The 16490-nt window shown below is 36.8% G+C and overlaps 1 protein-coding gene across 2 annotated transcripts; it reads right to left on the bottom strand.

The window, feature by feature from the left end:
- Nucleotides 1-490: 490 nt before the first annotated feature.
- Nucleotides 491-15614, bottom strand: SGO1 (shugoshin 1). 2 transcript variants are annotated; one of them, XM_059387966.1, is made up of 9 exons: nucleotides 15427-15614; nucleotides 14718-14903; nucleotides 13158-13312; nucleotides 12880-13076; nucleotides 8313-8389; nucleotides 6601-6659; nucleotides 4759-5571; nucleotides 2207-2393; nucleotides 491-1593 (listed from the first exon to the last, which is right to left on the bottom strand). In XM_059387966.1, the coding sequence occupies exons 3-9, from the start codon at nucleotides 13303-13305 to the stop codon at nucleotides 1476-1478; spliced, it is 1599 nt and encodes a 532-aa protein (XP_059243949.1). In that variant the 5' UTR covers nucleotides 13306-13312; nucleotides 14718-14903; nucleotides 15427-15614; the 3' UTR covers nucleotides 491-1475. The 2 variants fall into 2 exon arrangements, with proteins under 2 accessions (XP_059243949.1, XP_059243947.1); XM_059387964.1 differs by lacking the exon at nucleotides 14718-14903 and having other exon boundaries at nucleotides 15427-15613.
- Nucleotides 15615-16490: the final 876 nt, after the last annotated feature.

Genomic DNA, 16490 nt, shown 5'->3' with positions numbered 1-16490 from the left:
CATCAAAAAAAAATAAGAATAAAGTAGAAACCAATAGTTATAACCCATGTAAATAAAGACAAGGCATACTATCCAGAATATATAAAGAGCCCATTCTGTTAAGAAAAAGATATTCTGGTTGAAAAGTGGGCAAAGTACACAATATGCAATTTATAGAAGGAATGAGTGACCAATAAACATTTGAATTCTCAGAAGTAATTAACTCAGATAAAATCTCATAATTAAAACAAAGAGAAACCACTTCACATTAATTGCCTTAGGTGATTTCAATGTCCAATGATACAACGTGATAGTGTGTGGGGAAACTGGCACTTAAACACGTTGCTGAGAGGAGAGTGATTACACTCCTCGTGTCGGAATTGGTATGACCACTTTAGAGAGCAACTCCCCTTCTAGGTATCAGTTCCATGGGAACTTACTCACATGTGTGCAAGAATGTAGAATATTCACTGCAGCACTAACTTGTAATAATGAAAAAAGTGGAAGCAAATTATCTCAAAAGAATGTCTAGTTTATTTATTAATAAAATACTGTACAACGATGAAAATAATCTACATCTGCCAACATGGATAAATCTCAAAAACAATGGTGAGTTAAAAGTCAGTTGCAAAAAAATATATACACTATAACATTCATGAAAAATGTTAAAATATAAAACAAAATGGTCTATGGATAAACACTACAGCAAGAATACAGAAATATTAAAAGTACAAAAACAAATTTGTGATCACCCAATAGTTTTCTGTGGTGATGGAAATGTTCTTTATCTGCATTAACCCCAACACGGTAACCACTAATTAGAGAACTATCCTGAAAGTCCAAGACATAATTTGTGATTTTGCTGAGTTACCACTGAAAAATGTATACACAGAGTTTGGTATTCAGAGCTAGTCACTTACCTAGTCCCTGAGCCTAAGCAACCATTAATTCTTTAATAATGATCTCACATTTTATTTGAAATTTTAAATAGAAGAGTGATATAAGAGATCCACAAACAGCTTAGGGTATACCCTACTATGCATGCCAAGAATTTATTTTATTCAAATATTATTTAGAGTTTCAAAAGATCCTTGGCCTATCTTCAAAAATCATTCATTCTAGTATTTTCCACTTAAGGAAAAAAAAAAAGGCACCAAAAGCTTGTAATTAAAACATCTTAATTTGATTATTCATTTCTAAAATTTCTGCAGAAGATACATTATGAGTAAAATTAAGAGTTTTAGGCAGTTTAAGAAATAGGGCTTAAGTTCAGTTATTTATATTTAAAAGAAAAAATAAACCAAATTTATTAATGGTATGAAAAAAAGCATCACATTTGAAGTATAGTTCTGAAGAATTTTCGTGATCTAGAGTTCAAAGAATATTCCATGGCAAGAGTTCAACCCTATTATGTACTATCTTAGAGATTCTCTCTTGGAGTGATAAAAGGAGGTGTAATGGGTTGAATTTAAACGTCCTCCAACAAACAGCATCCATCACTGTACTTGCTTCATACTTCTTTTTTTAGAACTGCGTCTGGAATCCTTTTTCTGTTTGAAAATTGGAGAATTTAAGAAACACAAATCTGTAAAAGGGTCTCCTCTTCTCAGTTTCCTATAAGAGTAAAAATAATTCTTAGACATAATTATAAGCATCCCAATACTAACTCACTCTTCAATATAGTTATTGTAAAACATGCCAGTGCTAGTATTCCCACTTTGGTTTTTTTTTTTTTTTTAAAGATTTTATTTATTTGACAGAGATCACAAGTAGAGAGAGAGAGAGGAAGGAGCAGGCTCCCCGCCTAGCAGAAAGCCCAATGGGGGACTCGATCCCAGGACCCTGAGATCACGACCTGAGCTGCAGGCAGAGGCTTAACCCACTGAGCCACCCAGGCAGCCCCCCACTTCAGTTTTTAATTAAAACTTTATATTTCAACAAGACTCATTTTTTTTTTTTAAAGATTTTATTTATTTGACAGAAGTCACAAGTAGGCAGAGAGGCAGGCAGAGAGAGAGGGGAAAGCAGGCTCCCCGCTGAGCAGAGAGCTGGATGTGGGGCTCGATCCCAGGACCCTGGGATCATGACCCAAGCCAAAGGCAGAGGCTTTATTTAACCCACTGAGCCACCCAGCTGCCCCAACAAGACTCGTTCTTTAACAAAGCTCCAAACCTTACTCCCCCAACATGCATCATTAAAGGTGGGTTCCCACAAATCAAATACTTACGAAGCTAGCGTGGGCTCTTTATAATTCATACTGACTGCACACCTGCGCTTAGGCAGAGAGACTCCTGGGCTTGCTTTCTTTTTTGGAGAAAGAGAAAGTTTTCTGATTTTCACTGCAGGATGCAAGGGGACGTTGGTGATATCCTTCAGGCTAAAATGAGGTGAGTGGTGAGTTTTAGGTAGTTCACCTACAAAAACAATTTTTACAGAATATGGTTCCAAATGAAAGAAAAAAACACGAACTAAAATTGTGTGCAATTACATATCCTAAACATATACAAATCCAGCATTTTACATAAAATATATATATATAATTATAGAATACAGATCTTTAACTCAGTCATTTTTTCATCCCAGATACCACTGAAATATTACTGTAGATGTGAAGAACTGATAAAAGTTACTAAAACTTTAAATTCTTTAAAAAATTATAATTCTTCAATGATAATATGGGCATAATGAATTAAATTATGGAATTTCATTTTAGTTTCACCTTGCTCCGTTGAATCTTCAAGGCCTCTATCTTTTTCAATACCGAAATTTATGAAGTGCCTTCCTATAGTCTTAAAAAGCCACTTAAATTCACTTTATTAAATAAATGAGAATTCTACACCATAGCCTCTGTGGAGATCAACAGGTTCCCTCTGGTAAAGCTATTATGTAAAAAGTTACCCATGTTTTTCCTATCATAAGCATCCAAATTATTCTACTTTGGAGACAGATCTATATTGAGTGACAGGTACCCAGCACACAGAAGGACAATGCAAGACAATCTCTTCACACAGCTTTAAAAGGCAAATTGTTTTTTGAAGTCAAACTGTAAAATGCCTATATTTAGCAACCATGTTCTCCAGGGTTATCTAGGTTTCAAATACTGCCTCTTTTTGTCCCCACATAAGTTTACTGTACTATACTAATTATTCCAACTTTTAGCTTGGAAAGTATGGCTAAGCAACATCAGATCAGTTGCTATATTCTGGAACAATGCTTCTTAAAATTTACGTATATACAAATACCCCAGGGAAACTGTTAAAAAGATGCAGATTCTGAATCAAGGGTATGACTCAAGATTCTGCATTTTTAAGAAGTTTCACCTAAGGGGCACCTGGGTGGATCAGTGTTAAGCTCCTGCCTTCAGCTCAGGTCATGATCCCAGGACCCTGGGATAGAGTCCTGCAAGGGCCTCCTTGCTCAGCTGGAGCCTGCTTCTCCCTCTGCCTGCCACTCCCCCTGCTTATGCTCTTTCTCTAACAAATATATAAAATCTTAAAAAAAAAAAGTAGTTTCACTTAATTGATGCTAGTGATCTGGGGACTAAACTCTGAGTGACACTATATTAGAGTGTAGTTTTTTTTTTTTTTTTAAATTCACTGTGTAGAATTTCAAGGATACACAAATTTGGACACAACAATATAATGAAACCCCAGTTACCACACTTCAACAATTATCAACATTTGGCCAATTTTGCTTGATTTTGTAACATTATGATAGCATATTAACAACAACAACAACACATTTGCATACTACCACGTCTGCACTGGGTGACCTTGGAAAGTAATTTAAATTTTTTAGGTTTGAAGTTTCCTTAAAAACAATATAAACATGGTGGTACCTACACATCATAGAGTTTTTCTTTTGTTTTTTCAAGATTTTATTTTTTTATTCATCTGACAGAGAGAGCATAAGCAGGGGGAGAGAAGCAGGCTCCCCACTGAGCAGGGAGTGTGATGAGGGGCTTGATCCCAGGACTCTGGGATCATGACCTGGGCCAAAGGCAGACACTTAACCCATGAAGCCACCCAGGTGCCCCTTCATAGAGTTTTTCTGAGTATCAAATGAAATAGCATGACAATGTTTTGGGAATGCTACAACCTGACCATATGCATTAGTTTTACCACACTAACTAAATTCCCCAGATGAGACTCTCTGGACAGACGGAGGCTCTATTATCAACTTTTGAACCATTTCTACTTTTGATCTTACTAATAAAAGCAAGATTTTCTAAGCCAAAGTTTTTAGATGTCTTAAAAATGTCTTAGAGAAGAATACTTAGCCCATATTGAAAAAAAAAAAGTTTGGTCTAGTGTTTGGCCACCTTTCATTAACTAGAATGAATCCATTTAAAATCATGGTTCCTGTCAAATTGAATATGAAGGAAAGCCATTAAAATGACAGGTCACTGGATTCAAATTTGATTTTGTTTTTAAGAGCCTGTTTCAAGTGAGTATATAGAAGGTATTTTAATTCAACAACTCCACCAAAGGTTTTTGCTTACATTGGAAGGCTTCATTTACTAAAAGTAAAAATGCTTTCTCTGTAACTAGTATTTGTTCTTAAAGAAGATTTAAATTAGCTTAAAGTAGGTCATAGCCATACAATTGTGATTTCCACCCCAGGCCCCCATTGTTTAATCAGACTGTAACTTCCCCCAGAGACAGATGGCAAGTCTCTAACCTCCCCCAGAGAAACAGATGGTAAGTATAGCATATAAGCATCAGGAGTAATCATTTATTATAAACATTAAAAATGCAGGCAAACAAGTAGATCACTTACTGATAGGAGTTTTTGTAAGCTTCGAATCCATGATCTCATTTTCATTCCTATATTTTAGTGCTCTTCTAGGTCGATTCCTGGTGACTGGGCTCCTATCTGATTCACTAGAGACATCTTGACTGTACTTGCAAGTGGGCAAATAGAGGTCATCGGAATCATCTCCTGAACCACTTGATTCACAGACGCTCACTTCAAATTCATTGTTGTTTTCTTCTCCGGTAGAATCATTGCTCACTTTTTGGCGGAAAGGTGTGATATGAACACCCTCTTCCAAATTAAAATTGTAAGCATCACTGGAAGTGACAGATTCATTCAACATTTTTTTGGAAACAGTTTTTTTATTTTCACTTTTGCCCCCTTTATACTTCGGTACAGATTTTGATTTTCTTCTTCTGTTAGCTTTTCTTTTCTCTTTTCCTTTTCTTCCTTGTGCACTTCTATGTTTGCTTTCAGTTTGTTCAAATTTATATTCTAAAATGTTTTCTTTTGCTTTAGCAGGTCTTCCTGGGTCAATCAGCTTTAGTGATAAGTTAGTTTGATTCTTATTCCATTGACAAACACTTTGTTCTATGTTTTCAGGTATATTCATGTTTACTAGTGGGTCTGCACATCTAATTCTTTCAGATTCAAAGGGCTGCACTGAGAAATGACTGATTTCAAAATCATCCATGGTATTGAAATGTGATAGATTGTTAAAATGTTTCTTTAAACTTCGACGAACAGATACAGTTCTAGGTAAGACATTATCAGCAGATTTATCTTCTTCTGAATCCCAATCAAATCCCAGTCTATCTTGAGAAATAGGTATTTGCTCTGAGAATTTTTTAAAAAATGAGAAAAATAGTTTTACTTTATGCAAATTTTAATTTTAGCAATCTTAGAACTCAAAATTAAAAATGGAATAAATGAAAAGTCATTCTGTAGCTTCTCCACACTTGTTCTAAGTAAATACAAATCTGAGGAACTTAATATTGCCATTTATTTACTTAGCAATGATCAATTGATGGCTTCTATCTGACCTGTGAAAGAACCTTATATAACTTTTGAAAATATTCTAACTGAAGGTTTTCTGCATCCCTGATTTAAAGGTTTAAAGAAAAACTAGTAAGTTATATGTATTTATGTGTATAGGATTCAGTTGGAAAGAACCTCATATTTTAAAGTAGGACAAGCACACTTGAGAAAGTGGGAGCTAAGGTGTTCCTTGAAAAATTAGTAAGATTGGGGTAATTGCAAAGCCCTTCAGGTAAGAAATATAATCTGTATTTTTAGGAAAAGTGAGGATATTTGGTCCTATTTATTCAAATGCTATCCCTTCTTCAAAGCTTAGTTCAAGTAGAAAGGATTGATATTTGAGAGCAGGTACATGTCAGTTTAGAAGTGGAAAGAATGGCATGGCTTTCGAGGTCAGCTTTGAGTTTAAACACTAGGCTTTTACCATTTGGGCCACTTCTTGTGAGATAATTTACTTCTTTGAGTCTATATAAAATGGGACCAATTGCACTTACATTCCAAGGTTGTTGTGAGGGTCAATTGTTATAATGTATGTAAAATGGCTAACACATAGTAGCCACTGGCATACATAGTAGCTATATACATAATAGCTTGGCACATAGTAGGGCTCAGTAAATTGCAGCCATTTATACCTGATTATAGATTTGGCAAAATAAATGAATGTATTTTAAAACTTATTATTTTGTGTAAAATAAATAGATTTGCTTTAAGCAGAAAAAATCCAGATGAGCAAATTTAAAGTTAAAAAATATTAGAGAAATTTAATTTTTACTTGTTCACAAAGATCTGTTTCCCTTAATATTATTTTTAGATTTTCACTTAAATTACCTTCTGTTTGGAATGATTCTCCTTGTCCTGGAAGGTGAGCTTCTTGAAGAGGAACTTGTCTAGCCAAAGAGAAACAGAAATTTATTTTATAATTATATAATAAAAACAAATTTAAGATTTTCTTAAAATTGTTTTTCTCTTTCTTTAGTATTTCATCATTTCTATTCGAAATCAGTATATCTGTTCAGTATCAAAGAAAACAAACAAACAAAAATATATGGAGGCTTATATGGAGGCTGGTTTGTTAAAACTGACATTTAACTTCCACTGGAAGAACTACCTTATCAATGAAGACATGCCATAACTCATAATTTCATTTACCTGGAGAAACAGTCAATTGGAACTGACTTACAAAATATATCACAGAAATGCAATTTTATTACTCAACTCTTTATCAGCCTGCCTCATCATTAGTCGAGCTGTGATCTTTTTTTTTTTCTTGGTAGTATATGTTTTACGGTGCCTAATTACTGATCTCTTTGAAAAACCTATTTGTTTAAAAATCTTGTCCCTCTTTGGCTCATGAAACAACTTTCTTTATGCTTTAATACTATTACTGGCTGTTTCATCCTAATTTTATTTTTTATTTCCTATAGAGAATTTTTCCCTCTAGACATTGAAAATTAAATGTAGGTTTAGGTAACAGTTATGGTAACTAACAATTTGAGGAATCTTATAAAAAGTCAAGTACCCCATCTTACTTTTTGACCATTACATAAATATTTTGTTAGATCTTACAGTTCAACTATTTTCAACTATTCATGATTAAAATTAATACGGGGATAGAAATCATCTTAGTGATTATTTTTGTGAAGAGAAGGGGAAAGACTTGAAAGGGATAGGTGATGCCTTATGGCAATGATTCTAATTAGGGATAATTATAAGGATACGTGGCACTGTCAAGTTATTTTTGTTCTCATAACCGGGGGAGGGAAGTGCCACTGACATTTCGTGGTAGAGGCCAAGGATCCTGCCAAATGCCCCACAATGCTTAGGATAGCCTTCCACAACAAAGAATGATCTGGCCTAAAACGTTAATAATGCTGAAACTGAGAAAGCCCAGCTAGAGTGACAGCAGTGCTCTATATCATAATGGAGATTTTGGCTCCACAGGTGTATATATTAGTCAGACTCATCAAACTGTGCAATTAAGATCTGTGCATTTTACTTTATGTAATTATATCTCAATAATTTATAAGCAAAGTATACTTGATCTAAGAGAAGGGGAGGAGGGTACATTGAGTGGTCTGACTGTATTTAGGAATGACGGGGATTAACAAGACAGGTGATAGCTGTGTTATACTCGATCTTAACCAAAAGCTGAGAAGCGATGTGATAGCTGTGTTAAACATGATGTTTTATTATGTTTTGTTTCTAAACCAGACTATGTGTAGTACTGGCAAAAATACCTTCATGTGAATAACCAATCCATCTTAGAATAAAAACATGACATAAGAAAAATATAAGTGAAGAAGTTCAGATATATTTAAAAAACTAGCTTATTCTTAGATATCAATAAAGTAAGTATAAGAAAGTTTTGGCTTGGCTATATGTAACAGTACGTATCATATTATTTTAATGCATTTTTAGTACAGAAAACATCAGACTCCAAACACAAGGATCTATAATATGCAAATTTTCTTTGGTAAATCTATCATCAAATTAAATCTTTCTTGATATTAGTAATCATAATAATGAAATTTGATACTAACGGTATATCCTTCACAAATAAATCCCCAGAGTTGATGCCACTTTTGGAGTCCATTCCAGAAGGACGTATTTCCTGGTTCTGTTAATATATTAAAATAAAGAAAAAAGTGGTACAATTGAAATACTCATAACAAAGCATTCATTTATTTAATAATAAAAACATATGAGCACTCTATATGGTGCCAGGCTCTGTTCTAGGAACTAGATGTATAGCAACTTAACAATAGATTTAGGTCCAACCCTCTTATATTCTAGGGTAGGGAGAGAAAATTTTAAAACAAAAGAAAAGAGATAATGTAAGTAATTTCAGACATTGTAAATGCTATGAAGGAAATACTCAGAGCTGAAGTGATAGAGTACTTGAGGTTGGAGGGGTTCTCTTAGGGTGACTTTCATCTGAAATTTAAAGAATGCAAAGGAGCTAGCCATTGAAAGAGCAGGGAAAGAAAAAGTGATAGAAACAGCAAATACAGAAGTCATGGTGTAGAAAAAACCTTGCTGTATTTAGAAAAGAAAGGCCAGGGGACCTGGGTGGTTCGGTCATTAAGCGTCTGCCTTCAGCTCAGGTCACGCTCCCAGGGCCCTGGGATCCAGCCTCCCTGCTTTGTGGAAAGCCTGCTTTCCCTCTCCCATTCCCTCTGCTTGTGTTCCTGCTTTCACTTTCTCTCTGTCAAATAAATAAATAAAGTCTTTGAAAAGAAAGGCCATTGTGGCTGGAGTCACCTATGACCTTTCTCATAATGAGAACAGTAGGGTGTGTGTGCACAGAGACCACATAATGAAGCCTTGGGAGTCATGAGTTTGAATTTTAGTGTAAGTGTGATGGGAAGTCACATAAATAGTAAGAAAGAAAGTAAAATGATCTACGTTTTAAAAAGATCAGTCTGGTCACTGTGTGAAACATGGACTGAATGGGGCCAAGAGCAGGAGGAGTTAGAAGTCATTATAATAGATCTAGCAAGACATGCCTATGTCTTTGTAGCCATAGGACTAGTGTCCTATGGCTACAAGGTGAAGCCCAGTGGAAGGTGTTAAGAGGACAAAGTGTGCTGGATTGAAGAGGGGTAGAGGTGGGGACAGTAAGGGAGAGGGAAGCCTCTTTGGTTTTGAGCAAATGAGTAGATTATTTTATGAGATAAGACTCACAGACAGAGGCAGAAGTATACAATATCTTTGGGAGAGGAAAAATAAAAAGTTGTACTTTGTACAAAGCATGTTTAAGATCCTTTGTAAGTATTTAAGTAGATATATCAAATAGTAGTTTTGTGTGTGTGTGCTAAGTTATAAATTTGGAAGTCATCAGCAGACAGATCACATTTAAAGCCGTGGGAGGGGGATAAGACAGTATGGGTCTAGAACAATTGACATTTGAAAGTAAAGAAGAAGTAAGAAGCTGACCTGGAACAGTCAGAAAGGCAGGACAACCAGGAGAGTATGATAGTAAGAAAGCTAAGAAATCAAAGTTGTTGTTTTTTTTTTTTTTTCAAGGTCAAGAAGAAAGTAGTGACCAATAAATTTGGTCACTAAAAATGGGAGTTGTGGGCACCTGGCAGAGTGACCATAGAACCATGGGGATAAAAGCCAGGTAAAAGCAAGTTCAAATGTAAATGGAAGCTGGGGAAGTGAAGACAGTAAGCACACTGTCCTCTTTGCTAAAGTTCTGCTGTGAAGGGAAGCAGAGAAATGAGTAGAGGGATATGAAACCAGGAGAGGTTTCATTTATTTTCTTTTTTCTTTTCTTTTTTCAAAAATTTTATTTAGGGGTGCCTGGGTGGCTCAGTGGGTTAATCCTCTGCCTTCAGCTCAGGGCATGATCTTGGGGTCCTGGGATCGAGCCCCACATTGGGCTCTCCGCACAGCAGGGAGTCTGCTTCTCCCCCTCTCTCTGTCTGCCTCTCTGCCTACTTGTGATCTCTGTTACATGAAGAAATAAAAAATCTTAAAAAAAATTTTTTTTTAAATTTATTTGACAGTCAGACATCACAAGTAGTCAGAGAGGCAGGCAGAGAGAAAGGGGGAAGCAGGTTCCCTACTGAGCAGAGAGCCCGATGTGGGGTTCAATCCCAGGACCCTGAGATCATGACCTGAGCTGAAGGCAGAGGCTTTAACCCACTGGGCCACCCAGGCATCCCTATTTTTTTTTTACTTATTTTCTTTTCCTCTTAAGGTATGATATAGTAAAGCACATTTGAATGATAGCTAGAATGATTCAGCCAAGAGGGAAATACATGTTGAAAGAGCACAAACTACTAGGAGCAAAGTCCTAGAGATGAGAAAAAGGGAATCTGATGTAGAGACTTCGATAGGAGCAGAGGCACTTCTGCCACTGTGACAGGAGGGAAGATGAAAAACACAGCACAGACACAGACAGATTTGTAGATTTGTATTAGGAAGGTTTTCACTTCCATACAGATTCCTTAGAGATCACTCTAATCTAGTTCAGTTGTTTTTTTAACTTGATGCACATATAAGATGCTGACATTATGACAGGTTAAAATTGTTCAAGAGAAACAAAACAACTAGAAATTTAATCCTGTTAAATGTCTTCAATTTATTTTCAGTACAGCTAACGTTCTAAACGTTAATGTTCTAACATTTAAGTAGTAGTATTACTGAAGGCAAAGGAGAATATTTAACTATAGAATTTATTTTTATTTTTTAAAAATTTAAAAACATTTTTTAAAGATTTTATTTATTTGACAGAGAGAGAGAAAGGCAGAGAGAACGAGGGGGAAGCAGGCTCCCTGCTGAGCAGAGAGCCCGATGCAGGGCTTGATCCCAGGACCCTGAGATCATGACCTGAGCCGACGCAGAGGCCTTAACCCACTGAGCCACCCAGGTGCCCCGAATTTATTTTTATTTTTTTAAAGATTTTATTATTTATTTAAGAGAGAGAGAGAGAGACAGTGTATGAGCACGGAGGGAGAAGCAGACTTCCCATTGAGCAGGGAGCCTGATGTGGGACTCAATCCCAGGACTCTGAGATCATGACCTGAGCCAAAGACAGATGCTTAACTGACTGAGCCACCCACGTGTCCCCAGAATAATATAATTTAATAACAAGTTACTAAAAGATTCATTATCAAATTTAGGGAACAAAAGGTTATTAGGAACTACTTTAGGATTAATCCTTATAAACCACATTAACTATTGACAGGCAAGAAAAACATTTTTCTTATTAAAACATTTTAAACTTTTCTATCACTCATAAATTGATAAGCATGGAAGCACGAGTATAGGATGATGGATGAGAGAGTGACACATGTACCAAGTATATGGCAGAAAACGAACTTTGATGTTTTAAATGCTAAGAACACTTTTGTCCAGCAATTAATACGTTCTAATAAATACTTAAAAATCATTGATAAATGTCAAAAGGCCTTGAATAATAGAATTTTTGCCCACAGTTTTTGTGATTATCTTATCAGGTACCCATTTTTCACTATTCTATATATGATTCCACCAAAAACTTAGGAAAGGGAAAAGGAAGAGTCAAATATCTTTGGAGGGATTTTTTTTCTTCACTAGTTGACCAAACAAGGAAAAGGAAAAAGAAAAGGAATAATTATATTCTGAAGGAAAAAAAAACCTTTTAAAATAATCTAACCCTTGGGGCGTGTGGGTAGCTCAGTCCTTAAGCATCTGCCTTCAAATCAGGTCACAATCCCAGGGTCCAGGGATCAAGCCCTGCATCGGGCTGCCTGCTTGCCGGGAAGCCTGCTTCTCCCTCTCCCACTCCTACCCCCTCTGCTTGTGTTCCCTCTATTGCTGTGTCTCTGTCAAATAAATAAAATAAAATAAATAAAATCTTTAAAAAAATAACCCTCACATGAAGGAAATTATATTGAATCTTTATAGACAATTCTCTGCTACACTACACATGCATATATTGCATATATATGTATGTACATTCTCTATATCATACACAGAAAAAAGGTGGAATCACTTTAGTTGCTGGGAAGCAAGAACTCTTTCACTGACTCCCCTGTCAGGGGTGAGATGACTTCCTGAGTCTATACCCTTCCACTATGGTCCGGTTTTCTTCTCTGGTTTCCTGGCCTAAGTGCCAACACAACTGTCTTCACTAGCATAGCAAATAGATGGCCAACAGGAAGAAAGTAAACTGTTTCTGTTAATGCCCAGTTAGTGTACAGTTTTCCTTATTTGACCAACCATTAGTAAAATTGACTCTTCAAAGGCACTTAAATACCCCCCTCCCAAATTAAGGTAGTTCTTATAAAACCTCACTAGATGTAACAAAACCACATAGAATAGGTAAGATTTATACCACTGATTAAAACTTCTGGACTGTCTACATCAAGTACCACTTTTAGACCTTTCGCTATCTTTGACTCACTTAAGTGAATAGTCAAAGGGACCAGCAGTGCAATAAGCTAAACTAGTTCTTCTATACCTTGTCTCGCTACCTGCTTTCAGAATCAAGTTATATAAGCACAAGTCTCAGTCATGTATGTGCTTGAAGTTTCCTTAACTGACAAGAGATGTTTTATCAATTTGCTAATAACAGAGCTATAAGTAATTGAAATTTACCATTTGTAATAAAATTACCTGAGCAGTTTCTTCTGTTTGTTGTGGATTCAGTTTTTCTTTCAATGCATATAGCTGACATGTGAGGTAGTAACATTCTTTTCTCAGTTGGAGGATGATATCTTGGGCTTCTCTCACTTTGGATTTTTCATTTTCCAAAGCTAAAACTAACATTCTGTTGTTGTCTTGGTAGCTTTTTAGCAGCGTAGAAGTGTTGGCTAAAAGAGGAAAAAATTTTTTTTATTATGTATTAAGTCTAAACGTAAAGAGAGATGCAAAAGGACATGAAAATCTCTTACAGATTATTTGGATTTGGCAAGGTGCAGTTATAAAAGATTTTCGTTTGCCAATCTCTGCCAAATTTTTATTCCTTTTCTCTTTCATCCGTTTCTTTATGTCTTCAAGACTGTCTTGGAAGGACTTTTTAAGGCACCTTTCCTTGGCCATCTTCTGCCTAGGAATTTAAAATAATAAAAAGTATTTAAGTTACCTAAGAGATAATATCATCAAATAAGATTGAGAACACAGGTTGTTTATGATAATATCATAAAATAAGATTGAGAACACAGGTTGTTCATAAAGAACAAATTAAATAGATTAAATAGACATAGTAACTGTAGAATTAGCTTATAGAAGATGATACTATTTAGATTTAGATTTTGGTAATAACTTAGATTTTGCAGCTTTAAAATCTCATTAATATTTTGGCATAATATTAGCCTCTTCAGGTACTTTATAGGGAAGGTTAATAAGTATGCATTTTCAACCAAAACCTCTGTAATATGCCACTATTTATTCTTTAACAAATACTTACTGAAGGCTTACTGTAAAGGTATTACGGGAAATAATATTATATTTTAGTCTTATTATTATTTTGATATTATTATATGTTTCCTACGGGCAATGCATACGACCAACATGTAGTGTTTTAGTGTTTATTAGACTTACAGCATTAGTCAGAGATAATCATATATGTGGGCTTTGTTTTCCAGTTCTGCTCTATATTATTAATTTATTAGATTAGGTCACTTGATTAACTCTTTCTTCCACACTCTTTTAACCCAATACTCAAGATATAGCACACACTTTCAATAAAGTCAAGGTCATCTTCAGAGGTTTCATTAAACTATGTAGCCCTATATGCAATTATTTAATAGGCTACTATAACAATTATAGAGATAGAATAGGAACTGAGGCAGGGGAACACGTCAGTTTTCTCAAAGTTTTTTTTAAATACTCAGGTCTGCTAGCTCCTAGTAAGTCATGAATATATCAAACAACATTAAATAATGATTGCTCTACATACAGTTAAAAGTATGCCACATAGTGGCATAATGCTACTGAGCATATAAATAAGTACATAAGTATATATAAATATACTTAAATCTTTCAATACTGCAAATCAGATTTGCTTCAGTATTCTACTACTGAGCGTATCAAATTACTTTTCATGAACATCTTTTTTCCTAAACTGCACTTTGCAGATCTTAAAATTGCAAAAATAATTCTTGTTTCCTACAGCTAGATATACATTACAAAAGATAGCTCCATCTCCTCTCAGTCAAGTATTTTACTAAATCTTACATTTTCTTGAATATTTTCTCCAGGCCTTATTTTCCTTGAAACAGTGTCTGGGGGTGTTAAATATAGATATTATAGATCCCATTATTTTCTGACAGTGTAGATACAACATGTACTGGGATGGTTCTAGTAGATCAAGCACATTTTTTTTAAAAGCACTAATGTTAAGTGGATTGTATGAAACAATGTATCACAATGGAGCTTTTGAGTTTCCACTGGAGATGTTTGAGAGCCAAACAAATGAAGTAATTGATCAAGTTAGTTTAGTAAAGACTTACCTAAAAAACTTTTGTTACCACGTTTAACCAACTTAAAATCACAAAAGAAATTGGCCATATCAGAAGTTCCCTGTCTAGGCCAATGGCGTTAACAGGCGGTTTGGTGGGGAGAGCTAATGAAAACAGGTCACCGTGCGAGATGAGAGTCCGTCTGCATTCAGATAAAGGGTCTGGATTCAGATGAACCTGGAATATGGGATCTCCGTCATAATTTTTACCATTCGTGCTGCTGAAGCAGCCAGGCAGGACACTGATCAGGGCTAGCTTCTCCAGGATAACCGAAGCGAAACAAGGTCAACGGTATCGTGCTGCACAAAGAACAGCTGCCGGTTTGTGTGCCCTAACATTAAGCCTAGCTTTTAACACTGTAAATGTTTTCACACATAACTTAATCCACAAAATTCTGCAAGGCAGGAGGTTAGGGTATCCCAGTATTTAACAGAAGAGAAAATTAGAGCGTCGGAAGGCGCAAGGCCGGTGGATGAACACACAAAGGCACCCGATTAATTTGGCTCCACATCCTGAGCTTTTGGACACCGAACTTGGAACGACTGAGAGACCTCTGAAGGAAGAGGGCCACAACACCCCTGTTCCACACCTGAAAAACCTGGGGCCGTTTTCTCGGGGGCCCGGGTAAAGTCGGGGAGGGGAGGTGTTGCCGGAAGAGGGCCCGGAAACCTTCCTCCCACAGGTACGCTCAAAACAGTACCTTGACCACCACTTCTGCCGCAGCTGTCGCCCTCCTCCTCACATTCCAAGCTTCCGCGACGCGGTCCGGCCGGTGTGTCCCACGATTCGGACCCTCCGGGTCTAGGTTCTACCTCCAGTCGCCAGTCTGCTAACGCGGCCACATTCGAAATTCTCCACCGCGCTCACCCATTGGCTGGCTGCAGGCGGTCACGTGAGACGACGGTGCGGCGGGGGCGGGGCGGAGTCCCGCCGAACTCTGCTAGCTCACGTGACTCACTCCGAGACTCCACATCCGGCCGTCTACCTCTCCCCGGTGCCGCGGAGCGGGGCGGAGTCATTAGTCCGCGCGTTGACCTGAGGGCGCTTTTATGCTAAGTCTTTGGCTTTTAGGGGTGGAGCCGTTGTGAGATCTTTAAGGGTGGGTATATTAGGGCGTTCAGAAGCTTCCTGTGAACTTTAGTCTTGCGGCTTCCCGACTTTGAGATTGTGCTCGCGGGCTCCCTCTTGTGTTAGAAGAAGCTCCTTGATTGCCCGCTCAAGCCATCGACCTGCTGCACAGAGCCATCGGGTAGGGCCATTAAAGCCAAAATAGGAAGCACGTTTTGGATTAACGGGGTGTTAGGGAAGTTCCAGATATCTGAAATATTAATCTCCAGCCTCTTTGGCTGGCTACCTCTGACTCTTCAACCCTCAGGAAATGGGACTGGCATCCATACAGTATTGAGCCAGAAGTCTGGGCAATTTTCCTTATTGATTTTTTTATTCCCCCTCAGCCTTTCCATGCTCTGTCAGTCACCCATCCTGTCACTTCTGCCTTTTAATTATTTTGTTCACGTCCAAACCCCACTGTATTCCATATAGCCAAATACCTAATCTCTTTCTGTGAACTGTGTACCGGTACCTACTCTGACCCACTCCCTTATGTTCTTCTTCGAGTGATATTTGGACAAAGCAACTATGATTGAGTATGAAACTCTTATATGACTCCCCACTATATTTAAGATGGAGTTTAATCTCCTAAAGATGTTTGGTCTTTAAAGAGCCATATGCTTTCTAGTTTCACCTCTTCTGAATTTTCTTTCA

Source organism: Mustela nigripes, chromosome 2 (genome assembly GCF_022355385.1).
Source record: "Mustela nigripes isolate SB6536 chromosome 2, MUSNIG.SB6536, whole genome shotgun sequence".
NCBI classification, from domain to species: Eukaryota; Metazoa; Chordata; class Mammalia; order Carnivora; family Mustelidae; genus Mustela; species Mustela nigripes.
The sequence above is the reverse complement of the archived record's forward strand: the minus strand, read 5'-3'. Positions and strand labels throughout refer to the sequence as shown.